Source organism: Anabas testudineus, chromosome 21 (genome assembly GCF_900324465.2).
Source record: "Anabas testudineus chromosome 21, fAnaTes1.2, whole genome shotgun sequence".
In the NCBI taxonomy this organism is placed as follows: Eukaryota; Metazoa; Chordata; class Actinopteri; order Anabantiformes; family Anabantidae; genus Anabas; species Anabas testudineus.
Genome location: NC_046629.1, coordinates 12,043,355 through 12,070,192, shown reverse-complemented (window position 1 = coordinate 12,070,192; position 26,838 = coordinate 12,043,355). Strand labels below are relative to the sequence as shown.

The following is a 26,838-nucleotide window of genomic DNA, read 5'->3' as shown; positions in this document are numbered from 1 at the left end:
TGATAAAAATGATGAGTGTGTGCTAGCAGCTAAAACCCTTTTGGTATACAGAGAACCCTTTTGGTTTTATTTTGTCTGGAACACAGCGAGGTCTCTAGTTCTGGTTAGTTTATGTGTTGTCGTACTCACTGTGATTCTGAAAACAAGGAGAAGTGAACATCATTCACATGTCTAAGAGAGTTTAACTTTATTTAGACAAACAATAGAATAATCTGTTTTCATTATTATAATATATATAATATAATTCTGTTTGTAGATTTGTAAAATAACAGGCTGGGGTTTCTGTTTTGTAAGTGTTTCTCTGAGGCAAAACTTGACAAGCATCAGTTCCAAAGTGACGGGTCACATCAGGGTAAGAAGAGAGGCAGGTGAAGTGATGCACCCATCATGTCTGGTGCCTACTGTACAAGCCTGTGGGGGCAGTGCTATGATCTGGGGTTGCTGCAGTCGGTCAGGTCTAGGTTCAGCAACATTATGTGGCCAAAGAATGAGGTCAGCTGTATACCTGAATATACTGAATGACCAGGTTCTTACATCAATGGATTTGTAACTCCCTGATGGCACGGGCATATTCCAAGATGACAATACCAGGATTCATTAGGCTCAAATTGTCAAAGGTGAGTGGTTCAAGGAGCATGACACATCATTTTCACACAGGGATTGGCCGCCACAGAGTTCAGACCTTAACCCCACTGAGAATCTTTGGGATGTGCTGGTGAAGACTTTGTGCAACGGTCTAACGCCACCATCTACCATAAGAGATCTTGGTGAAAAATTAATGCAACTCTGGACGGGAATAAATGTTGTGACATTGCAGGAGCTTATTGAAATGATGCCACTGTGAATGTGTGTCACAATCATAGCTAAAGGTGGTCCAACAAAGAGAGCTTATGGGGTAAAAATCAGTTCAGCAAGGATTAAAAAGACAGCAAAGCTCAGCTAAAATTTGTCAGTAGTTTATTAATTGGTTCGACTGTACATGATGCAGTGAGAGAGGGACACCAGACGATGAGTAACATGGAGGATTACAACAATGCCAGTGCTATGGCAGCACCTGGAACACACCAACTATCAGCTGGACTGGAAATAATAGCCCTGCACAAGAAAACTGTTCAAGCCTTAATATGTACAGGCATCATACAGTGTGTTTGTGTGTGATGAAAAATATCAGATCGGATGAAAAACACACAAAAATGACTTTCATGTGCACATATGTAAAAGAGTGCTCTCGCTTTTCATTGGAAATATGAATTCAGTTGTTTGTCCATTGCTATTTTCAGTACGTCGAAGCAAGATGAAACGAGATGTGGGAGTGGCCAGATGCAAAAGATTAGCTGATTAGCAGAGGTTTTTGTAAATCCATGTCTACATTGATATCATCATTACCCATAATTTTGTGCAATATCTCTCTTTGCATAGTAAATAAAAGTTAAATGTTTTTGTTGTTGACATGCACCTATCTTTTGTAGCATATTTTTCTTACGGATTTTGGGGGCTCCCATATAGAACTGTAAGCCCACTATAGTGATTGCATGCAGCGTTGCCAGTAGAGCTGAACTCGATTCCTACTAAGAGTTTATGAGAGCAAAAGGCTAGGCCAGTATAGTGGGTGTTGATGAGGACTGCTGAGTTAAACCTGACTGAACAGGTGAGCGCCTGCGTGAACAGACTTCATGCCCTCAGCAGCAGGAGAGGCACCACTGGCTGCAGACAGAGGGGGAAAAGTGCTCTGTGTTCAACAACATCCATTAGTTCAGGTGATTGGTTCTTTGGCTTTTGAGTCACTGTTGAAGATACTTCAGGGGGAAATCGTGTGACGTCACTCTGGTGCGATCTCAGTCTGAATGCCTCTAGAATTGGCATGCTTCTCCTCGACACCGCAGCTGCTCTGTCCGCTGACGTGAATCTAACCTTTGACCTCTGTCCAGACAATCGCAGCAGTTTGCAACTACAAACATTGTAGTTTTTTTTTTTAAATAACATTGCCAAAAACACCCGTTATACAACATGCTAAGATAAAAAACAAAAACAGGTGATGTCATTGCAAAATATGATGTTAATTCCAAACCTGAACTCCTTATTTATGTACAGTTGTGTGTGTGTGTGTGTGCATTCACTATGTGGTCTGCACTGCCCTTATGGATCCTTACATGCATCCTCCTGAATCATCTACAGCACTTAAATATGAATTATAGGAGCTTTAACTGGCTTTCCATTGGGTTTGGTCTTCGACAAGGCTATCGTCTCCATTGAATAATTGCTTTTTTTCCCCTCTTTGTATGTTTTTGCGGTATATTCATAGCTTTCATAGCCATGCAGAGCCCTGTAAAGAGGGCTCTTCATGCCAGGGGGCCAGCAAGCAGCACGCTTTGTGCGGATAATCATGCCAGGTGAGAGAGTGGTGTGGATTCCGCCTGAACGCCTGTGCACTGGCACTAAAGGATGGAAGAGGAGCTCTGTCAATCTAGACATCAGGGAGGGGGTTTGGGGTTTGAGGGATTGTTACATGGGTGAGGTGTTGAAGTTGAAAAGGCTGCATTTCTAATGTCACTACAATGAAATTTGTTAAAGTGTCCACTATGTCTTGTTCAAGTAAATCTAATGCCAAAAATCAGCAGCAATAAGTGCAGTCCAGCTGTCAGGTAGCCAACTAAGGAAGCCTTGGAGGAGTCCGTCTGATTGCCATCCCTCCTTGGGTTAAATGGCTGAGGCGTTGGGGTCATATCGTCGTTTCTTCACATTTCTTATGAGAAGACAAGAGACAGGAGTCAGTAACTGTGAGAATCTTATCTGTAACACAGCTAGCGCAACCTGGACAAGCAGCCACACTCATCTCTTCAGTTTAGAATAGTGCTCATGAGGAAACGCTTTTTTTTTTTTTTTTACAAAAAAAAAACTTGTTATATTCATTGACATGACATTAACACATGCACCATTTTAATCTGTGCAGTTTTTGAGGACTTCCAATATCAAAATGCTGAAGACACTGAAGTGAGGAAAGGCTGTCCATGTTGGCAAGTTTGGCCTTGACTGCAGAGACAGGCATTTATATTCACTAACATTATTAGTATTATACTTCACTAACATTAGTAATATAAAAAGATTTGTGTTGAGAATTTTTTTCATAATCCAATTTATCTAGCGTTTATTTTCTTTTGTGTAAAAAAGCATTGAACAATCAATAGAGGTAGTCTAAATGAAAACTTTATAGTACAAAAGGACAATAAAGTTGACTTTTTATAATAAGGTAATAGTTGAAGGTCTATGAATATAAACATCCACTTCCTGCTTTCCTGCAGACAAGCGCCAACTGGCTTGTGCGTGCAACATCAGTTTACAAGGTGAGTGTAAGAGATATGTCTCGTTACCAGTTTTGATGGGAAAGACATTAGTTCCACTCAAAACTTAACCATCTGGGAGGAAAGTGCTAACATAAAATATAATCTATAGAGGGGGGAAAGAGAAGATGTAAACAACAACCACAGCAGCAGCAGCAGCAGCAACAATAACTACTACCACAACAGTGAGACAACAACAAATACGACACTAGGAGTGATGCATAACCTCCCCGTACTGTGGCTTGTTGTGGGGCTTTTATCACTCTGTCATGCACCTGTTCCAATAGTAGGCCAGTTGAAGGTGGCACTATTGCTGTGCGTGGTTCATGCAGTGGAATGCGCCGTGTCTGTACCAGGTCTGTGAAGCAGGCAGCAATGGCAGCTGGTGTGGGTGGGTCCGAGAGTCCTGCTCTGCTCTACGGCGGAGCCTGGCCATCCAGGTGGGTGTGGCCAGCCATGGCACAAAGGCTGGCTTCTCTGTGTGTGTGTGTCTCTCTCTCTCTCTGTCGCTCTCACCACTCCAATTAAGTCTCTCCCTCAAACAGTAATGGACTGAGAAAAAGATCATGGAAGTGTTGAGAGCATGACAACCCAGGACCAAATCACTGTGGGTTCGGCTCAGCCTTTGTGCAATGAACTGACCTCCTCCAAACAAGTCAACATGCAAAAAATGTTGTTTATTCTTTCTTTCTTCCTTTTTCTATTGTTTTGGTGACAACCATGATGCTTTGCTACCTGGCATGCTTTGGTGGCTGCAGGATTGTATTTCTCATTCTCTCCTCAGGCCTATTTAGATTAAGATGTGTAACACCCCTGTTGCTCAAGACATCAGGCTAATCAGCAGGAACTGATTAAACATAATCTACTGTACAAAAAAAAAAAAAAAAACATTTCCTTGCTAAACGGATACATGTTAGAGGCTTATCTTTATATCTCAGAGGGGAAGTAAGATTTCAATGTATAATATGAATTAATTAATTCATTAATATGATCATACAAACACTTTTTAAACCATTAAGCTGGTAGAAGTATGTTTTCCCCGTTTTGTGAGAATCTCTGTTTTTAGGTCCTCTACTGAACATGCACGTCAAGCATTGAGCTCTGCCCGTCCAATCAGTTTGAGGTTCTGCTACAGATGCACAGACACCCTGCAGTGTCTCTCCAAAACACTATTTACTATCTACGCCATCCACACCCTCTTTAAGAAAATAATAAGGAGTGTACACGGGATCAAGCGGAGCATTTAAGATATGTTTTTTACACGTTACTCTCAGTGTTATCACACTTTAAAGAAATGCAAAATGGCTCTGTGCGTCTGTGTGGTCCATCGTGGGGTCCATCTTTTGTAGCAGGAGCTCAAACCCTGGTGTCTAGAAGCAGCAGGGATGCTAGAGTTACAGCAGGAGAGGCATGCAGCGTGTTGCTTACTTAAAGCCCCATCCAGTCCCCCCCAGCACTATGGCAGCCACAAGGATGGCTCCGGCGATGGAGCCTATAATAAGATTGGTGGCACTAGGACCTGTAAAGGGTTATGGGGAAAAAGACATGAGTTTCTATACTCACTTACTAATCAATGACATGTAACTATACAATGACGTTTTCACATGGAACAGAAAACATAACCATAAGTATACTATTACAGTAAAATGACTGAATCTGAGAATGTATTTTGCATGCTTTTCAGACCCCTTTAACGTTTAACGTGAAGATAATGAAGTAGATGATCTAGGAATATTTACATTTATCTGGTGTCAGTTGAGGTAGTGATTATCAGTGGTCTGAATGTTAAGGTTGTGCAGAGGACTAGACCCTGGGTATCCATCAGTACAAAGGTTAAGTTAAACAGAGATTGACAGGTGATATGTATATGTGGCCTGCAGTATGAGCAGTAGAAAATGTTTTTTGGGGTCCCAGTCACCACACAGCCTACCACCGACTGACAAGCCAGGTCGCTAACTGGACACTTCTCAGGACTGTTTTCCATCTAAATGCCCCACATGCCCCAGAAAGGAGAGGATCACAGGAGCAACCACATAACGACTTAGAATAATAGAAAGGAAAAGGTACAAGAAGAGGAAGAGGGTGGATGGAGAAAGAGGCTTGTAGTAATGGGGAACAACAGGAAGTGGCAGGAGAGGAGGAGGCAGGGGGAGTCCATCAATCAATCACACAACACTGAAAACATCCAATCACATGACAATTATATGGTCATCACCAACACACAAGAAAACACAAAGCCACCGGGACGCACACACGGGCTCAGGCCGGCTCACGAGACCGCCCGCACACTGAGGCACCACTATGAGAGGAAGAGCTGTGAAAGGGTTAAAGATGCTTACTCTATTCCCCACCCTGTGCCTCCAAAAATCACCCCCAGGGCCAGAATGGTCCCTGCTACTGCCCCTATCAGCCTGTTAGTGGCCACGCTCACTGTGCAGAGGGAAAAGGAGCATTATTACCACCCTGTTAAAAACAAACAGCAGGCTTCGGCTTCAGAGTCATGGATGACACGGTTCCCTCTGTGATGTTTCCCAACCCCTTAACCACCTCCCAGTCTCCCCTGTAAGCTATCCATCAGGTGTACAACTGAACTGTGAGTTCACTTGAGGTTACGAATCAAAGTAAACATATGTAGCGTACAGTATGTAACACTGCTTTTATATTCACCTTCAGTCGCCATTTTACAAGAAAATGTCTTTAGGACACGAGTACACTTGTGCAACTCAGAATCTGTGCTGACTCAGATCTAGAAGTGTGACTGAGAAGGACACTGAAATACTGCAGATAAAAGCATACAGTTTATACTCAAATGTCAGTGTGAATCTTGGCTAAATTCAATTAGTGCATTCTATGAGATGCCAGAGGTTGAAAGGGGTGGAAACCGACCCTTGGGTCCTTCATCCTGAGTGGTCTCAGGCTCTTTAGGTGGGTCAGGCATGCTACAGTCTGTCCCCGCCCAGGTGGTGTCACAGGTGCATGTGGCTTCATTGTTGCACACCTGTACAGATCAGACAGCCACAGATGAGAGGACAAACAACAGCGTAGGAGCTTTAAATAAAGGTGCTGACACAGTTGGATAATTTTTGGCAACTATCTCTGTTTATAACCTTCCCAACTGTTTCTACACTGGACATTTTCCGATTTCTGTTAATCCACAGTTAATATAGCTTTTTCATAAACACTTAGTAAAATGCAAATATGTTCATACAAACTGAACTTGATGATTTGTTTAATCAGGTACAGGAAAAGTTTATGTTTGACTAAAGAAGGGATGCTAATCATCTAAATATTACGGATGGTCTGTCTCAAAAGTACAGATGATGTCGGTTTTAAGTAAAAAGCCTATTGGCCGTTGTTAAACCACAAGGGTCAGTGTACGTCAGCACTCACCCCATGGGCAGAGCACACCTGTCCATTAGGTCCACTTGGGCAGGTACTCATGTTGAGTGACTGGATGGGCAGACACTTGTGGTTAAGGCACATCATTGACGGCCCACAGGGAGTCCCATCCTCCACGTAGCCTAAATCAGTCTCATCATCTAAAAGAACATGGCCGCCACTGTGAGGAGAGGACGGAAGGAAGGAAAGGGAGGAAAAGTGTAGGTCGGGAGGTTAGAGGAGGAGGGGAGAATAAAAACAGGAAAACTAAAACAAGCATGACAAGAACAGGATGATAATAGTGATGATATTAACATAATCTGTAGTAAACACGTTTACCCGCATTCCACCACCCTGCCTTGATGGTTAAAGGAGGTGGGAGTAACATCTCCTTTCATCATTCCAATGCGCGGGGCGCGGCCAATGTTGGTACACAAAAGGTAACCACAGAACACATCACTGTAAAAGACATGCACACATGTTCAAGTCCACGTTAACTTTATGTGCACCCTGTCTCAAGATCTATCTGTTTCCAGCAGCCTGGAATCAGCTGCTGTTTTGACACATGAACTTGGTAAAAATGCAGCATATGCATAATGCAGATATGTAGTTCTTAAAATACATGCTTTTTAGTGTACAATGCACAATTATTCCTGTAAATGATGAGCCCTCTGCTACCCTCTGTTGGCTCGCATAAAAAAGTTAAAATTTCTCCCTTGTGAGTAACAAAAGGACAAATGCACAGAAATAGAAAAAATAAAAATCATAGTTAATTTGATTTAAAACTCACTGTTTGCTACACTGGATCCACTTGTCTCCATCTTTTCCACAGTTGCCCTTCTCTGTGCCCTCTGTGTTCAGCTTCTCGTAGCAGAACCTCTCTGAGCCTCCAGCCTCTGAAGAAAGCAGAGAACAGGTGAAGTCTGCTGCTGCAGTGTCTCTTTATGGCAATACTATTGAGATCAAATGTGAAACAAAGGAGTATTCATCTTACTTGGCCCCCAGATGTATTTACACTGGTTCTCTCTGGTCTTGCACTCTCCATTGTAGCAGCGACCCTTAAGTTAGAAAAGGACGACACATACATTTTCAGTCTGCTACTCCCAAACTGCTTTTCTGGTGCATCAACGTTATCTCCAACATACCTGGTTAACCTGGCAGAAGTAACCATCTTGTTTATGGAGATTGAGAGGGCACTGCAAAGAGTAATAAACATTCAAAACACCATTTAATCACGCACATCATCTTAAAATGTAACATATGACAGATTTTTAAATATCTGAAACCGAGAAATGTGACGTAGCTACACAACAATACCTGTCCAGAGTCTCCTGAGCAGGTCTCTGAGATATCACAGTCGTTCACAGCGTAGCGGCAACTGTAGCCTCGTGGATAGAACTGACAATAAAAGGAGAGAGTAAAACATTATAAAGAGAAAATAAAAAATTTCAACTGTAGAACTTAAAAAACAAGCTTATACCAGACATGTGCTATTGCAGCATGGGCCATCACTGCAGTGTGCCCCATTGGCGAGGGAACACTTCTTGCAGCATTCCTTATAGCACTCCTGAAAACAAACAGAGCTTCACTCGTCTGAACAACCAAGTCGACAACAGACGTCACTCACTGAGGTCAAAAGAAACTCACTGCTCTCGCTCCGCAGTCACACTCCTCTCCCACTTCTACAAACCCATTCCCACATTCGGTTGCCTCGAACAGCTGCCAGAAGACGACAGGAGACAGGTATTATTTATGTCAATTGTGACGTGTGCAGAAATGGAAAGAGTGGCGAGCTTCTCACCTTGGTTGGCCTGTTAAACAGACACGATCCTCCACCTTTCAACAGGAACTCCTTGTAGTCTGAGATGCTGCATTTGGAGAATCTCCGCGAGTGTTGGACACTGAAGAGAAGGATTACCGGGTGATGATTAACCAGAACTGCAAACGTGGCTCAGAATGTTTTCTTTTCTATTTAATTCACAGCTACAAAAAACATGACATACTACTATTTTATGAACACATTAATTGTTATAAGAAAACTGAGAGATACAGTCTTTTGTTTTCACTTAAAGTAAAAGATGAAACAAATTAATTAATGAAATGACGATGATAAAAAAAACTGACTGAATACTTGCTTAAAAAGAGTTCCTACATCACAATTAAAGTACACTGCTGACAGCACATAACAAAGCATCTTTAGTTTGTTACACTATCACTCTTTGTTGTGTGTTTTTGTTTCAGGGGTATGTTGGACATTACCCAGTGTCTTCCATTATACAGCCAGTCCACGATTCAGCACAACCACATTCCTCTGCAAATAGAGAAGAGAAAACAGGAAGAAAAATAAAAAACAACACAGACAGAAATATGGAATCATACATAAATAATATTTTAAGACATTTTTTAAGACAATTACAAGTTTTTACAATTTTTTTAATAAATATTTGGCAATAAATACTTTTAAAAGAACTTAAATTTTTGTTGACATGGTTAAATTCAAGCCTCTTATCTGAGAGTCAATTAGCATTAAGCATTAGCTTTATCACCTCATTTTAAACAGCTTCCTGCTAAATTGGTATCTAGTCAATTAATTTGGATTTAATAGATGAAATTGCGAGGTATCTGTTTTCGCAGTACAGTGGACAGTAAGTGAATTTCTCACAAGGACGAAAGAAACAACTAGATCTCAAATTTGTTTGTTTATTTGCTTTAAATAAATTAATTTGAACTTGAACAAGACTTTGATGACCTGGATTTTGTTTTGGTTTGGGTTATCGATAGCTGGCTCAATTCTAACAGCTGTGATATACAGTAACATGTGTGTCATTTATACTTCTCCTGGACGCTGGGTCCCACTGGATGCCCAGATTCTGCGCCAAGCTCTGGGATAGAGATGCTGCCATAGACCAGGTAGAGCCATACTACAGACACAACAGACAGCAGAGATTATTCACCTGCAATCAGACTCTGTGATCTGTGTACAGAGTGATACTGGATGTTCGACAGCAGATCTAACCTCATTGACCCCTACTCCACGGCTCACAGAACACATGCCCCCGAAGTAAGCAGCGCTGCTTCTGCGATAATGGAAGGTCACATTTCTATGAGAACAATGAATGACAAGAAGACAGACATGAACAAGAGAAATAAATCAAGCTTCACAGAGAATCAGGTAAGTAGCTTGATATCTAACATAAATATTCACTCAAGCAGACACAATTAATTTTAAGTGCACGTGAAGTAGCTGTAGTTGTAAAACAAATGCACAGTGAGTGCATATATAATGAAAGTACTATCATCTTACAAAGGCAGAGAGAATATTAAGAGAACACGACTGAGGCTTGAATAAAGCTACACCAAATTATGTCAAACTAAGATCTTGCTACAGTACTTTCAGAGAGTGTGATTTCATGGTATGAATGTGGAAACTCAATTATGACCAGCCAATGGTACCTGGCAATAAATGCAGCTGTTTGATGTATACTGTAAATTAGCACCTAAAAGAAAATCAAGGGAAACTTACGAGAAGAGGTGCACAGCATCAGCATGGTGCTTGATGCTTTGTTGCCGGTACTTGGAGAAATCTCGCAGCATTTCTAGAGGTCTCACACTGATGGGGATCTGATCTTTGTCTGTCCACATCTCCACAGCAACGAGCACCACACGTGTATGTAGCTGCTCTTTGAAGATCTGCCATTGAAGTGTGCAGTGAATGGAGGAATAAGGAAGGATAGAGAAAGAAGCAGAGAGAAAGAGAGAGAGCGAAAGAAGAAACGGCACAGGGGAGAGGAGAACAACACCAGGTGTGAATCTGAATCTGAACCATGTGAGGAGAACAGATGAGGGGATGCAGCACGCTGGAAGCAGGGAGAAACAAGGGGAATGTTAATGCACATGACGAGAAGCGCAGAGCTGACACAGCACGATGAGGTCTAACAATAGAACATACAGTATATAGGTCCAAGTCGGGCCTTGAGATGTTTATTCCATTATTGCAAATGAGGATGTTTTGTTGTTGTGGCATAGTTATGATTTACTAAGTTATATATCCAAGAGGCCGCCCTGTAGGGATATATTTTGACGGCAAGGATAAAGCTGTCACTTTTGAACAAAGCAGTGCCTTTAGCTAAATGCCAACATTAACATGCTTACTTGCTCACAGTGGGTATTTGATGATATTTAACAGGTATATCCATGTTTAGGTACATAATTATGTTAGGTTAATAATATTGGCTAACACGGTGAAGACAGTGTCTGTTTAAGCACTTGGCCTCTACTGAAAGTACTTGGAAAGTTGACGTTCTTGTGGAGGAAAAGGAAGAGTAAATCAACAGGATCTGTGCTCTGGAACATAATTGTCCAGGCCAAATCCATTGTGTAGTTGTAGAGATTTACATTTAGAGACAAATTTATTTTCCCCTCAGGATGTATGGGGCATTTCCCAAGAATTCGGTCCAATGTTTTTCATTGGACCGAGGTTAAAATGTGTCACTACTCATCCGCGTGGCTTCTTCAGTCTGAGAAATGTTAACTTCACACCTGACCTGAACAGGCTCATTGTCCATCAGAAACTGCCAACTTCAAGATTTACTTTAGTCCATTATGTTTCAAGAGAGGTTACTGTGGCTGCATGGTGGGCTTTTGTGCACATTCTCTCCAATAAAACTCACATAGAGAAACATAAAGGTCAGACTGAACTTTTTAAGCAATGGGATGAGATTTGAGAAGTCTGTCCTTTGGTCTGATGAAACCAAACTTGAGCTGTTTGGGCACATGGATGTTGGTTTTGTTTGGCAAAGGAAGGGAGAGTCTTTCAACCCTTTCCACAGTTAAACATGGCGGTGGGAGCATAATGCTTTGGGGCTGTTTTGCTGCTACAGGCATGGGGAACCTTTTTCTCATGCATGGGATCATGAAGAAAGTTAGATAGATGTTGACATTTTGAAGGATGATGTAGAGAAATCTGCCGCCACAAATATCTTTACCCAGTAGTTGTAGGGGGTGGTACACATTTTTCAAGGGTATTTGAATTATTTACTCACAGCATCCACAAGATTCACCACGGACTTGGCAAAATTCCTCGTGTGCTGCTTTGTCTTGTGTCGCTTACACTAAAGTCACAAAGGAAAACAACAAAAGGAAAGATTGACAGGCTGCAGTGATTTGTTGTTGAAAACTCTAAATAGCACACTACATTCAGTGACAAGTTTGAAATTTTAATGAGTATTTTGATATAAACTGTCATATTGTCCATTTGTTGTTGTTACTTTTAATAAGAATACTTACCATACTGTGGTCACTGACAATCATGAGCTCTATGTACTTCATCTCCTCAAAAGTACTCCGAGGCATCTAAACAACACAAAACCAGAAAAATATGACCACCACCAGTGCCACGGGTTTTAACTTGTATACTAGTGTAAAGTTATTATTGTGAAGCTATTCTGAAATAAGTTAAAGGGTGGAGGAACTGAAGTGTGGTACATTACTTTGGAGGGAGGAGGTGAGGTCAGAGACTTACAGCTCGTTTTTTCCTGCGCTTCAGCCAGGATAAGTCATCTAGCTCTGAGAAGAGCTGTTCCTCCTCCACTGCAAACACACACACACATGCACAGACAAGTCAGCAGTGACACACATGTTAAATGTTTACAAGTGGTTTTTCTTGTTTGATGACCTTCCAAGGATACATTTTTATTATGTAATGTTGTGCACACATATAATTGAAGGTGATGTCAGGATCAAGGGAGGTAAGTAATAATGGTCAGAGGTGGAGGACTTTCGTTATGTAATATAATTTACAACATTGATGGAAAGCCTTACTCTGTTCCTCTGAGTCGCTGTTCCAGTGAGGGGAAGCTGTTCTTCTTAGTTTGTGTGGCCTTGCAGCTGTGTCCTGCAGGGTGAGGAAAGTATTAAAAGACTTAGGATCAGCTTGTACAAAGGGTGGTGCTAACTGGTGCTGGTGAAAGACAGCGTTTACTATGGAAAGTGTAGTAGTAGTAGTTTTATGAATAAATACACTGAATGTACTAAATGTAAAATACCATAGAACAGAGTGACAAGAGCACCACTACAAATAAAGGTGAGGGGATTATTATTAGATTACTTTTACCAGGTTGGCATTGTGAAGATATGCTCATTTGATGTTATCGTGCTACTAATATCTGTGGTCCAAAGTGACATGATATGTGTTCGAGCAGCACATATCATGTTTAACATTGTCACTGCCTACCTTTCGCATTTTAGAGTGCTGACACTGTTAGTTAGCACTAAACACTAATTTTGAGTGATATAGTCATCTCTGTCTGCATATTTATGTTTTACATATATCAAGGGCCTGATCACATGTATTGCATAACAACTTATTTTAACATCTGTTTGAGTATTTTTATTTCCTTTAGCAGAAAATATCAATTCTGTATTGCCCAGCACTAATGCTAAAGCATTTAATGATAAAAAAAAACAAAACAAAAACAAACAAACAAAAAACTACAAAACTTTTAAAACCAGTTCTTTCATGTAGGTCAAGAAATTACAATTAGCTTGATTAGTGTAGAGAAGTTCAAATTCAATGTCATATATCTATATAATATACAGTGCTGTGAATGAAATGTGTGTATCTCATATTAAATTGTCTCAGGTTTTCACACAAAATTGAACATAAAACAAAGGCAACATTAGCAACCACAGAATCCAAAAGGGTTATCTGATACTTAAATCACTCATTTGAAAAAGTGATCATCCTCTAAAGGCAGTAGTTAGTTTGTGTCCACTTTGACTGGGCCATGTGAAGTTTTAAAAACTTTACTTTAACTTTAGGAGGCCGACTTGCTCTTATGCTTATTAAGACTGCTCTGCTGCATAGCCCATGAAGCAGAAAAGTGTCGTCTGCTGTCTCCATGCTTAACTGTAGGCCTGAACTTCCTTTAGTGGAATTCTGTGTTTGGTTTTCACAAGATGTTATGTAACCCTCCCTTCCAAATTTTAAACTCATCAGTTAATGAAACGTTTTCAGAAAAAAAAGTGTTGCACCAAAATCCAGATGAACATTAATGTTCTTCTATCTCTTCGCACACTCTCCTGAATGCCATTTCTGTCCACTGTTGGATAGTGGAGTCATGATAACTCCCCTTTAGCGACCTGCGGCCTGCAGTTGCTTGGATGTTTTCCTTTGATTTTCTTTTGTAATTTCCTGGATAAAATGTTGTTGTGCTCTTGCACAAATTGTGGAAAGACTGACAATTCCTGGAAGGTTCACCATTGTTCCAAGTCTTCCCCATATGAAGTTAGTGTCTCTTACTGTGGATCTGTGGAGAGCCAGAGCCTTAAAAAAAGCTTTGTAACTCTTTTGCCTCAAAAAATATATTTGTCATTTAAAAGAGCAGGATTACTATTGCACAACACATTATTAGTAGGGTAAAACTAATGTGTTTCATAACAGGCTAATTAGCAATGTATTTACTCGAGCTGCCTTTGTTTGATTTTAGATTTTGTTTAATTATAAAACAATGTCTAAACACACTACAGTATATAAGAACATACTACAAACATAAAAATCAGTATGCCCTAGCTTTAAAAACAGGAATGCCCTGGAGTGATTAGGATACTCTCAACAAACAGCAGGAAGGGGAGAGCGATGTGCATATGTGCTGGAGGTCACCCTACGTGAGCTGCAGGACAAAAACATTTGCATGATGCATATTCCAGTAGACGCTGTTCTCTGTGAGAGCAATAACTTACGATTGAATGAGTCTGTTGTAAGGGCTCAATTTGATACACATAGACTCCATCGTCAAACATCCCACTGCCGGGCAGAAAAAGAAGAAAAGGGAGAGAAGCCAGTCGATATTGAGTCAGTAAGAGCGGAGGAGCAGAGATGAGTGTATCCACAGATATTCTGAACACGACCAGGATTACACACAACTCTGCTGTTCACTTACTGCAGCCCGTTGCAGGTAGATAAGGCCACGTGGGAGTTATTGTTCCCTCTCACCTCACCGTGGTAGTAACAGTGCTCACCGCCCTGAGGGAAGAAGACAGTGTTAATGCTATTTTTACATCCATAAATAAAGCAACACTGCTGCCAACAAAACATACAAACGTGTGTACACGGATCACACAAATTCACCACCATATAGTGAATGTGTGACTTTTATACATAACTATCATGTGTCTGCTTTATGTTGCATTTTGGTTTGTCTCACAGATGTCGGTTGGATGTATACGCAGTGCGTTTATGAACGGGGCTCAATCTGTGCTTGTTAAACTGTGATGCTAATACATGGCAAGTTGGGCCCTGGCACTATCTGTGTGTCAGCTGTTAGACCCAGGTTGAGCAGAGGACATCTTCCCTCTCCATCTCTCTCTCTCCCTGCACTCCCCCCCTTCTCTCACCTCATCCATCCCACGCTGCACTTATACTGCAGAGTGCTGTCTCTCCCTCGTCACATGACCAGAGCTCCAGCAGGAGGCTGCAGGGGAGCAAAACCCTGCTGATTCAGCTACAGTATACCCAGCCCAGTCTGAATCAGCAGCAGCAGCAGCAGCAGCAGAACCAGATCTCAGCTTCTTCCCTTCCTTCTGTTCTATAAAAATCACTTACGTTCATGTTTTTATCTATCTATCTATCTATCTATCTATCTATCTATCTATCTATCTATCTATCTATCTATCTATCTATCTATCTATCTATCTATCTATCTCCTGTACAATTTGTTCTTTTCCTTAGTCTGCAAAGATTTCCAGGATGTAACTGCAGCTTTTGTGGATGACAAATGACAGCTGCAGTGTTTATTTGATTACCAACTTGCAGATGTTTTTTTTTCTGCAAATAAACATATAACAAGCAGATTTACAGGAAATCCAGATTCACATCTGTCTCTGTTTTTTTCGCTTGAAAGCAAATTTCCTGAAGTTGAGACGACGCATATTTGTGCCTTTTGCTTTTACTGACAATGTGCATGACTTTACAAAACAAGAACAGCAGGACACATTGTTTCACATAAAGAAAACAATGGGCCAGACCCCACCAAAATATGTGTGTGTAGTCTATGTATATTACAAACATTTCACAACGTTCACAACATAACTTCAGAAGTTACCTTTGATAGAACTGGTTTGCCCTCTTCATAGTGAATTTCAACATAATCTGAAGACAGCAAGTCACTGAAAAACAGAGTGTGGTTGGTTAGGGTGGGAGGACGTAATGCAGAGACAATACAATACAAAAGACTGACTATTCTTTCTCTGACTCACATTATGCGGTTTGAAACCAGTGGTGAGTCCTACTTTTGTTGATGTTTAAGGCAAGAACACTCATCACCACTGTGCCCAGATTAGCCTGCTCAAAACAATTCCATGGCATATCAAAAGTGCAAAGTAGATGTTAAATGTTTCCCACCCTCCGGAAAAATGACGATGCATTTAAGATAATTAATTATCACTGTGAAAGGCTGCACAAACACAAAAAGGCATTCGATAAAATGAAAAATCAAAAGCGTGAATAGGATGTAAAATGGAAGTTCAAGCACAGTTACTTACTAATTTAGCAAAGTGGGCTTAAGTTATCAAAGTGACACAGAAAATCAAAACCAATCATCTGAAACTGCATTTTACAGGACTGGTAGTTCCTCAGACTTCCCCAGTTTAGATCACTGGTTGGGTAACAGCACATACAAGAGGAACAGAAACAAGTAACTGTTCTTGAACAACAGCCAATGAGCCCTAACGTGATAAATAATTGTGAGGCCTCAGCGTCACCTTGAACACAACTGCTACAGGCAGTTCTTGCTGTCTGAGTCAGCGTCCATCACCATTACACACACTCCATCTGTTAGCTGAAAGCTGATTTCAAGAGGCTGCGATTTCTGCCACAATGGCGCTTTTTTTTTCTGAGTAACCTTGCGAATAAAAAAACAGCCTCCTCTCTGTGGACATAGAGTGGCGTTGGAGAGAAAAGCGACATGGAAGTGATGAAATCTGTCCTGTGACACCAGCAGTGTAACATTTTTGAGTGATACTCAGCAACATGTCAGCAGGAAGTGCACCATTATGAGAGGAGAGCCGAGGCATGAGCGGCATCTGTGAGAAATTCCTGCGTGAGGGGCTATTTTTAGCTTGACAGATGAGGCAGGAGAGTGGGCCACATCAGAGTGTACTGGCGTTTGGATCAGTGTGTCTGAAAGGGTGTGTGGAAAGCACTGCAAAGAATGGAGGAGTAACGCTTTGGAAACTAAATGGCTTGAGGTGTGTGTGTGTGTGTGTAAAAGCTGTGGACATTGAGTGGGATCCCGCCACGAGTTCTCTCACTCCACATTGTATAGCACCATGCAGCAGCAGCAAAAAAAAAAGGTAGGACCAAAAACACTGCAGGGGGTGCTTATGTCTGGCGCCAGATCAAATGCAGCTCTGATTCCTGTAGTGACAAATGAGGCTATCATATCATGCTGTGAAACCTCTCACGTAGAATTGATCTGCTCTGAATTTAAATAAATGAAAATGACCCAAGCGAGGGTCCAAACAGCAAGATATTCACGACAAGATAGCCGAGAAAGAATTGAAATCCATTTCAGGTAAGTTTACCACCCCGATTATGCAAAACAACATAAACAGAACACAGTTTCTATCAATATAAGATTCATGTGAACTACAAACCACTTCCTGGGCTTGTAATCCCAGGTAAAGTAAGAGGTGAGGAAATAAAGTTGCACCCATAGGCAGGTTGCAGACCTATCTATATTTAGATCAGTACTGTTGCAGCTACAACACCAAGCAGAATTCAAACCTCTGTTCTCACCAAAAAAAAAAAGAAATAGGCACGCACTCAAGTTAGCTCATGTATCTCAAAGATAACCTACAGGACAAGACAACGGCTCCAAATCAAGGTCACAAATCCAAGCTCCTGTACTGCTGTGAGGAGCTGATGTTGTATAACGAGGTGATTCCTGAATGTCTGATGATTGTACAAGATGACATTTCTTAAATATGACGTAATGTGTATCAGTCTTCTGCGAGATTGTGCCAGCTGACAGTGATAATGAGAAACGGGAGAAGAAGACTGTGTCCAGTTCCTCCTGTCAGGCTGTCTGTCCCAATGCTAGTCGCTACATGTCCTGCACGTACAGTATGTCCAAGTGTTATGCTACAAAGAATATACGCAGAAACACATTTCACAGTTTCACACCTCTGCATTTTTTAATAATAATAAAAAAAAGTGTGCTTGGAGCTACGTGCATATCTACCCCTCGCTAAAGCAAACACGTCACGATCATTGTAACACTTTCAGAAATATGTAGCTATGTTATTTCAAACTAAAAGTGAGTTTATGATACTTTCGCCGTGACGGCTTAGGCTTGAGAAGAGTTTACTGATGTTATGAATCAGAAAAGGGACATGCTGTTAACTAGACCCTGCATACCAGCACACAGGCCGACGGAGCCAAGCCTTAACATCTAACACCACTCGCACATGCAGGCAATATAAAAGTTCAATATTTTATTACAGAATTGAGCTTTAAATCCCATTAAAGGACCGGAAATTCAATAAGCATTTCTAAGTCCTTGTACACATGCACATTAAGCCTTCACATGTAGACCAGCTACTCTGTGAGGGGAGTTAATCAATATCATTGAGTGTCCAGAGCCTTATGTCTCTGAATGGGGCAGCGATCACAGGCCATAGAATAACTGCCTCTCTACTCTTTTTGATGGAAGCCAATTAAGCTCACTAAAGACAGAGACTCTGGTTTTCTGGTAAAACAGTCTCTATAATCCGGCAGCTGAACTAAGATTGCTCTTAGCATTTGGAGGATTCTGGAAACCAGCACTGACTGTTCAATTACAGTTTCCTTAATTACATTTATTCATCACTGATCTCGCAAACAATCGCTTATATGATGTATGAACAACTGTCATCCACAGATGGGAATCACAAGAGTTCACATTTTGGTTTCAGCCATGGCACATACTACAAATACTTCCATCTTGAGTCATGTTGTCAACAACATAGTCTGTTGATGCACGTGCTCATTAAAATCAATGTGACCTTCACAGTGGATCTTGTTGTAGAGACACACAAATCACTTTTACTGGTACACTCTAGCAGTTTATTGTGATTAATGATTATGATTAATTTAGCTAAAAAGCCGGTTATTCTAGGAGGACTTACTTGTTCAACATTAGATCCAGAATGTATCTGAAGCCAAATGCCTCTAACTGGAAACTGGCTTGGGCGAGGTGGACTGCCTGTAAGGGATAGAAGAGTAGTCACTGCAGATGATGGTAGCGTGCAAAGTGAAAGAAGCATTAGTCAACAGAGCAAAAATCCTCTGGAGTCCACCTTTAACTTCATCTACCGGCACGGTGCACATGCGGTGCAGTATTGACAGATGGTAATGTGCAGTGGGTATACTGGAAGAAAAGCTTCCTTCAGCATGGTGGCTCTGGCATCATTCCAGTTCTCGGAGACCCACGTAAAGCATGTTTGTTAATGTCCGTAGTGCGTCTGTGCACGTGAATATCTGCTTTCACTGCTAATGTACAGTAATGCAACATATAAGACTGAAGATTATGGACATATAACTTCACAGCTCTTACCACACAACATGCTATAAAGCCCCTGGACACCCCTGCTATTGATTACACCTTTTAAAAGAAACAATTTCTCATCCCATCCCAGTATCCCTGTCCCCATATCCTTCTCTGTGCTGGCTTACCTGACCCTCTGTGGCTTGGTTCTTGACCCGTGTGTCCAGGTCATGGTAGGTACTCTCAGAGTCCTCGTTCAGGTAGTAGATCAATCGCGAGGGGTAAGCAATCGCATGCTCTACTGCATGGTGTATTGTGTTGTCTGTAGCAGGTGCTGCAGTTGCCTGTTGCTTCAGCAGTGCTGGCACTGCGTCCCTCTCAACCTTGTCCTCTACTCCTCGAGAAACTGCAACAAATTCCCATTGCATAGACATGAGACACACACACAGTAACACACACACACATACAAAGAGCTAGCTGTCATGCTTTATTCATGAATCGCACTGATAATATTGAGGCAGGTGGCCGTGGATTCAACGCAGGACCCACTTCGGTTGCATGGTGTGCTGTACCACATACATGAAACCACATAAAGTGGTGGAGCTGACTCCGAATACTTAATGCAATTTGCTTTAATTAATTTAAAGCTACTTTTGATGTTCTTATTTAGAAAGAGAAAAACTCCACCACACAGATGAATGTAGTGTTCATTATGCAGCACCAGCCCTGACAGCCTCACAAAACAACCGCAGATAATAATAATATCCGTCCCAAAAGAGTCGGAGCCACTGCAAATGTGCTCATCATACATATATAATAAAGGGAACTATTTTTTTTATATGCTGAACAAAAGATGCTGTAGTCTGCCCTCACGCACCATCACGCTGAACACATGAAATCTGATTCAAATCCAATCAATCCCTGTTGTTTTTGGGGAAAACATGCGCCAGTGTGGATCTGCAGGACATCGCCGGACGGTATATTTTTTTAAACGAACACGGAAAGTGAAAAGGCTTTTTCAGGTGAAAGTGGCAAAAGCAAGCAGGCTGTTGCAATACGTACCGAATGACGCTAGTGATGGAAGAAGCCAGGGCGAGAGGATGCTGACGAGCAAAGTGGCCAGAAATATCAAATGCATGATTCATATTTGATAACTGAAAAATCTCAATATCAACACATCAACGCAGTGAATAGCTGAATAGCCATCGTGGCGGGGGAGGTGCCGTGCAGGGGGGCTTTCTTCATGGATCCAGGAGGCACCGGGGATGCTGCTGCTGCTGCTGCTGCAGTAGCGGCTGAGGAGGAGGAGGAGGAGGAGGAGGGGAGCAGAAAGAAGGCGGTGGCCAGGCAGCTACTGGAAGTCGACCAGCAGACTCCTCCTCGATGAGCACAAAACATGTCCTTCCTCCACTCCAGGGCCACAGGAAGCAGAGATACAGGTGATTTCAAAGGCATGGCTGCAACAACAGGCACAGGAAATGACCTGGACATGACTGTACTTTGATGGAAGTGATCAGAGAGCACACACACACACAAAATAATATCATTCAGGTTCAGTGACATCTCCACATGTAGAGATAACTGGGATTGTTGTTATTTTTAATATTTTTATAATGGACAAATGTGTGGTGTTTTTCATTTGCTGGGACGATAAACAACGTGTAGGTATTTGTAATCAATGTAATCAAAAGGTGATATGATATGATAACCTGCAAGCATTATCATTATCTAAGATAAGCGGCTAGTTTTCAAAGGTTTTCACTGTAGACATGGTGAAATTTTACATCGGTTCTATTTGGATCTAAACCACATTGTAAAAAAAAAAGAAACAACTCAAACAGAGCAACATTCATAGTTGAATTGAAGTAGACGTACAGAGCAATAAACAGCACGTGTGAGAAGTAAAGTAGTCAGTAGTGGATTAGACTAAGCAGTTTTATATGCAGACAATATTTACTGATTTTAGCTGATTTCTTTGTATAATATCACATTAATATCTTGTCACTTAGAAGAATAGCACAGTAAAATGCAGGCACCAACATTTCATTACAGCAGCTCTCTGTACAATATTTCATTGTGTTTTTTCATAATATGTTATGATAGAAGACCACAGTAGCAAAATGCACATATTGTGCCAATAAGCCTTTTTTCACAGCAGACACTGTGACTCATCATGGCATAATGGATAAAACACACATGTTACTAATCACATGAGCAATGGCTCTGTTGAAGTATCCGAGTGAGTCAAGGCAGGACCCAGACGCTGAACCAGCTACATGGAATTCCCCCATCATCATCATAAGTGCTACATGTAGATTCTTGGTTTTCTGTTTTATTTATTTGATGCATTTTGGTAAAAGTTATATGGCTATCTAGTATGTGCACAGGTTGTTGAGTGCATTGTTGTATGAGCCATAATGTTTGTTTTTTCCACGTAGAAAATTATTTATTTGGGAAAGAAGGAGTGACATTTCTCTCAGCATTCATGTTGACGGGTGAACATGTATTGTTTTTATTCTGTCTTATGTCAGCCATCTGTAAAGCACTCAACGTTACTAAATAGGTTTAGGTTGATTAATTGAGATGTAATGTAAAACTAACAGTAACTACATTTCTATGTTATTGTGCATGTTATGAGTCAGCATGAATGCATTATTTTCACTTGTGTTTTTTCTGCTATGAGAAGGGTTAGAGTCACTTCTTTTGAAATCACTAAATAACCACTACTTTCAGCTTCTGTCAACTCAGCTTGTTGCACTGGTACGTGAGGAAAAGCATGATGCAAGTGTTCAGCTGATGATTGCACAAAAAGTTTTCATAAAAAAATCCTTCTGAGAAGGAGCAAAGGCTGTGTTTGTGGCTTTGATTATGAGAAAGAACAAGCACAGCCAGTGGAGGACGTGATGGCTTTGCCTCGGGCCTGAGTGAAGCCTGACATGGTTAGTTTGGGTTTCTGGAGATTGAGACAACTGAGACAAAGCCGTGCGGCCATCTAATGGTACAAAAAAGGCACGAGTAAGCAGCATCTGCATGACCAACTGAAGTCTAATTTAGGCTACATCAGTTTAAAAAGAAAAAGACATTTTTGCTATTATTAATTCAATATAATATAGTTGGGGTTAGCTACATCATTCTTGCTGTATCAGTTATGTCCATTTGCTTATTTCATATAGCATCACTGTACCACTTGTGTTGTACCACTTACTCTACATAGAATCTGACCATAGCTGTTGTTATCATGTATGGATATGCAGAAATAAACATAATTAAATATGTTGATACTGGAAACAAACTAGTTTTGCATAAATGTCTTGCATCAATATTACATTTGGCAGCACAATCAAACACGCCTGCACATGCACATTTCCACCATGAGGTCTACCACAAGTTTATTGTTTTTTTAATGAGCACAAAGCAACAAGGTGCTAAATGAACGAGTAAAATGCCCCTGTGCAGAGAAAACAAGATGCAGAAGCTACAGAGACAGCTGACAGCCCGTTAACTGGATCTCTGCACTCCCTACACCCTCAGTCTTGACAGTCTGTGGGCAAAACCATTCAAAAGCATTCCGTTATTCACTGAGGGGGGGAAAAACAGCAGGGTAAACCTCGTCTGCGTTGAGGGTTCACCCCGCTGTTATGGGAGGCAGCCGCAGCTCCTATGAATGAAAGCTTTCTTCATTCCGATGACCAATAACTTTTCTAGTTTGGTCCGCGTTTGACGCGTCAGCCGGGCGCACCCACCGCACCGCAGCGCACCGCAGCGCAGCGCACAGCTCAGCCCCGTCTCCGTCTGCGCCCACTGACGACAGCTCAGCTCAGCTCAGCTCAGTTCTGGACGGTCTCACAGACAGACTACACATGCTGCAGAGAGAGATTTGCAAAAGTGACGCAGAAGGATCAGCTGAACGGAGCTGGAGAGACGAACTTAACGGGCCACTTCCACCCTGGAGCTGTCGGTGCTTTTGTCCCAACTCGGATTAAAGGCAGCTTCACTTTTGAGGTAAACGACTCACCCGAACCCCGAAGAAAGAGAAGTTCATGAGAACCTGTTTACTATGCAAACAGCGTGTATGTGGCACTGACTGTACTATCAAGTGTCATTTCTTTTTCAACAGACTCGACATCTGTTGCGTATTTGTGTTGTTCACTGAGATTGTGTAGAGAAGTAAGTAATAAAACTACTTCAATAGGACAGACACTACTTTTGTCCTGTTAATTAAAAATCTCTGTTCTGATGGTGTTGCTATTGTCACTAAAACACTTGGTTTTCAAAGTGTATTATAATCAACAGTATTGGGACTGTGACTTTACATGTGCTTTAAAGGCACCCCCTCTGCAGCTCTAACAGCTTCAACTCTTCTGGGTAGAGTTTAGCTGGAGCGGAGGAGGTTTAGGAGTGTGTGCATATTATTGTTTGGCCATTCATCCAGAAGAGCATTTTTGAGGTCAGGCGCCGATGTTGGATTGGCCTGGCTCTAATTCATCCCGAAGGTGTTCTATCGGGTTGAGGTCAGGACAGGCCAGTCAAGTTCAACTAGTGGTCACTCCAGAGATCTAGTCTCCACTGCTCTAGAGTCCAGGGGCGGCGAGCATTACTCCACTGCATCATACACTTTGCATTGCACTCGGCCATGGAAACCCATCCCATGAAGCTCTCTATGCACTGTTATTGCACATGTAGTCTGGTGGTCTGCAGATATTGACTCTGCAGACAGTTGGCAACTTCTGTCTTCAGACCCCACGCTGTCATTTTACTTGGCCTACCACTTTGTGGTTGAGTTGCTGTTGTTCCCAGTTGCTTCCATTTTGTTAAAATACCACTAAGAATGGGCAAGTGGAATATTCAGTAGAGAGCAAATGTCATGGATGGACTTTTTGCACAAGGGGCAACCTATCACTGTAACATTCCTGATTTTACTGAGGTCCATTCTTTCACAAATAATTGTTTCTTCACATGGTCATACAGGTGATTGGAACACCTGAATCCAATAATTTTGAAGTGTTCCTAAACATTTAATAATACTGTTTAGGTAAATACAAAACATTAATGTGACTTAAATGCGATTCACCTAAAACCAGTAATTCACATTAATTGTTACTTTTTGCAGATGAAGATTCTGAATGCAAACTATAATCAGCTCATACATTCTGATGTATCATTATGAAAGACCTCCCTACCTGTCAGTATTTAAATGTGTTAAAATCAAGCCTCAGCCTTTACCAGCTATGTGCTTTTTCTGTGTAATTTTCTTTGTTACTTTCAATCACAACACAATTTCAAAGTCAAACTTTGTCACTTTTGGAAGTTTGTTGCACAGATCTAGACTAGACTTGTATATTCATGTTATCAACATTAATTATTACACTTGAGTACTGAAAGTACTTTTACCACCTCTGTTTTTTACATCAAGTAATACTTTTAGTGGCCTGTTGTGGCCTTGATGATACAAATGTTTCAGATTGGCAGATCTTTGTTTATTATGGCCTTGAAAAAATATAATACAATGAAACACACCCAAAGATTATATGACTACAAATTATGCAACTATGCATTGGTCAGTTCTTCCATGTTTACTTAAAGAGAAAAAATATAAATCATTCTCTGAGGGTTTTCTCCACCTCTTCTGTTGGGCAACTCACTTACCAAACTGGGTCCAAAATGATGTTGACATTATGTTCCAGGGTTTCAGGAACCACCCATTCCTGATCTAAACACAGGAACTGAATGATAAGAAGGAGAAACAGGAACAGGATCCTTCTGGTGAACATCCAAGCATTAACATAAAGAGCGTGAGGTACGAACTTGTGTTATAGTTTGTGTTCTGTGTTCATGAATCACCCTATAGGAATGCATCTTATCATATTTCTTCCCACAGGTAACTACAGCACAGAGTTTACATCATTGCAACGATGGGTGATTCCAGTGAGGACTATGCAAACTATACCTTTGAAGATTACCTGGAGTATGGTGACTTGGATGACCTTAAAGTAGACCACTCGCAGAAGGAAACAATACACATTATCTCAGTGCTTGTCTACATTATTGCCTTTGTGCTTGGTCTGATTGGAAATGGAACTGTTATTTGGGTGACAGCATTTAAAAGCAAAAAGACTGTCAACAGTGTGTGGCTGCTCAATCTAGCCATGGCTGACTTTGTGTTTGTGCTTTTTCTGCCTTTCTTCATTGATTACATACTGCGGGATTTCCACTGGGGATTTGGCAAGGCCATGTGCAAGATTAATTCCTTTGTGTCTGTGATGAACATGTATGCCAGTGTGCTCTTTCTCACAGTGCTTAGTATTGACAGGTACATCTCTATCGTCCATCTCAATTGGTCTCAGAGGTGTCGCACTGTTGAGAGGGCCTGGGTTATATGTGGTTGCATATGGGTGATAGCTGCAGCCTTGAGCTGTCCTGCATTAATTTTTCGTGACACCATGCGCTTACATGACAAAATGGTGTGCTTCAACAACTTCCATGGACAGGATGGACATACAACAGTCATGAGACACATTATAATAGTGGCCATCCGAACCACTGTGGGCTTCCTTCTTCCCTTTACTGCAATATGTGTGACAGGAATACTACTGACAGTCAAAGTGAATCAATCTCAGGAAATTGTTCGTGTGTCTAGCTTTTCCAGAACAGTCACTGCAGTCATCCTGGCTTTCTTTTTATGCTGGGCCCCTTTTCATGCTTTCAGCTTGATGGAGTTAACCATACATTCCTCATTTTATCTACACAACATACTGAAAACTGGTTTTCCTCTCGTCACCAGTTTAGGCTTTTTTAACAGCTGTGTTAACCCTCTGCTGTACATGCTTCTGGGAAAAAAGGTTCGACATATCCTGAAGCGTGCATGTTTGGACTTAACCAAAAGCTCACTAAGAGAGTTCAGCCAGTCAATCTCTGCCACTGAGGTGGAGTCTGTACCAGGACCTCATCAGCACAGTGTTTCAGAGGAGCCCGTTGCGTCATCAACTCTGTGATCTCACCTATCCTCAGGTTCTTGTAGTTCACACTAGCGTTTATGTTAGAGATGGGGAGAATTATCATAGAGTTCCTTTACAGAGTTAGTGCTAAGATTTCCCTATTTAGATAAAGATGACTTTGATGATTAGTTGATTGGTAGTGAAGCAACAAATTTTGATATTCAATTAGTAAGTCAAGAGTTTTCCAGCACTCTCTGGCTTTTCTTCTATGATATCACATCACAAGAATGTTTCAGATGGTTGTGAGACAAAACAAGCATTTGCAGATATCATGTTAGGTTTCTGAAGATTTAACTGATACTTCAACTGTTTTGTGCATATTATTCATCTATAATATCCATTTCTATCAATTTTTATATATATTATTTTGTTGTACTCTTTTGAAAAAGGCTATATGGTCATCAGGGCTCAATATGCTATTTTTCATTTCTTTTGTGAAGGAGATATGATGGCAATATTTAATTGTAGTCTTACACTATTCTTTTTTGTACAATTTAATAGTGGCTATTAATGTATTGTAAGATTTCTAATAAGCCGATTTCTACAAATCATTATGCTAATATATTCCAGGTAAAAATGTCTTAATAAATGCGTTCTTCTGAA

At 41.1% G+C, this 26,838-nt stretch overlaps 2 protein-coding genes across 6 annotated transcripts; one reads left to right on the top strand and one right to left on the bottom strand.

Moving 5' to 3' along the window:
- Nucleotides 1–940: 940 nt before the first annotated feature.
- On the bottom strand, nt 941–20,518 carry LOC113173161 (disintegrin and metalloproteinase domain-containing protein 23). 4 transcript variants are annotated; one of them, XR_003299814.1, is made up of 27 exons: nt 20,303–20,518; nt 19,429–19,646; nt 18,882–18,958; nt 15,818–15,881; nt 14,657–14,739; nt 14,457–14,520; nt 12,537–12,609; nt 12,238–12,305; nt 12,003–12,068; nt 11,759–11,827; nt 10,240–10,406; nt 9,733–9,817; nt 9,550–9,637; nt 8,976–9,027; nt 8,518–8,617; nt 8,364–8,435; nt 8,197–8,283; nt 8,034–8,114; nt 7,862–7,912; nt 7,711–7,774; nt 7,507–7,612; nt 7,056–7,175; nt 6,729–6,897; nt 6,225–6,336; nt 5,678–5,768; nt 4,767–4,857; nt 2,695–2,743 (listed from the first exon to the last, which is right to left on the bottom strand). XR_003299814.1 is itself a non-coding variant. In XM_026376507.1 (26 exons), the coding sequence occupies exons 1-26, from the start codon at nt 20,376–20,378 to the stop codon at nt 2,698–2,700; spliced, it is 2,349 nt and encodes a 782-aa protein (XP_026232292.1). In that variant the 5' UTR covers nt 20,379–20,518; the 3' UTR covers nt 941–2,697. The 4 variants fall into 4 exon arrangements, 3 of the variants coding, with proteins under 3 accessions (XP_026232292.1, XP_026232294.1, XP_026232293.1); XM_026376507.1 differs by lacking the exon at nt 5,678–5,768 and having other exon boundaries at nt 941–2,743; XM_026376509.1 differs by lacking the exons at nt 4,767–4,857; nt 5,678–5,768 and having other exon boundaries at nt 941–2,743.
- Nucleotides 20,519–22,996: 2,478 nt separating this feature from the next.
- Nucleotides 22,997–26,823, top strand: gpr1 (G protein-coupled receptor 1). Of its 2 annotated transcripts, XM_026376511.1 has the most exons (3): nt 22,997–23,242; nt 24,925–25,037; nt 25,119–26,823. In XM_026376511.1, the coding sequence occupies exon 3, from the start codon at nt 25,153–25,155 to the stop codon at nt 26,230–26,232; it is 1,080 nt and encodes a 359-aa protein (XP_026232296.1). In that variant the 5' UTR covers nt 22,997–23,242; nt 24,925–25,037; nt 25,119–25,152; the 3' UTR covers nt 26,233–26,823. The 2 variants fall into 2 exon arrangements, with proteins under 2 accessions (XP_026232296.1, XP_026232297.1); XM_026376512.1 differs by lacking the exon at nt 22,997–23,242 and having other exon boundaries at nt 23,251–25,037.
- The last annotated feature ends 15 nt before the right edge of the window (nt 26,824–26,838 follow it).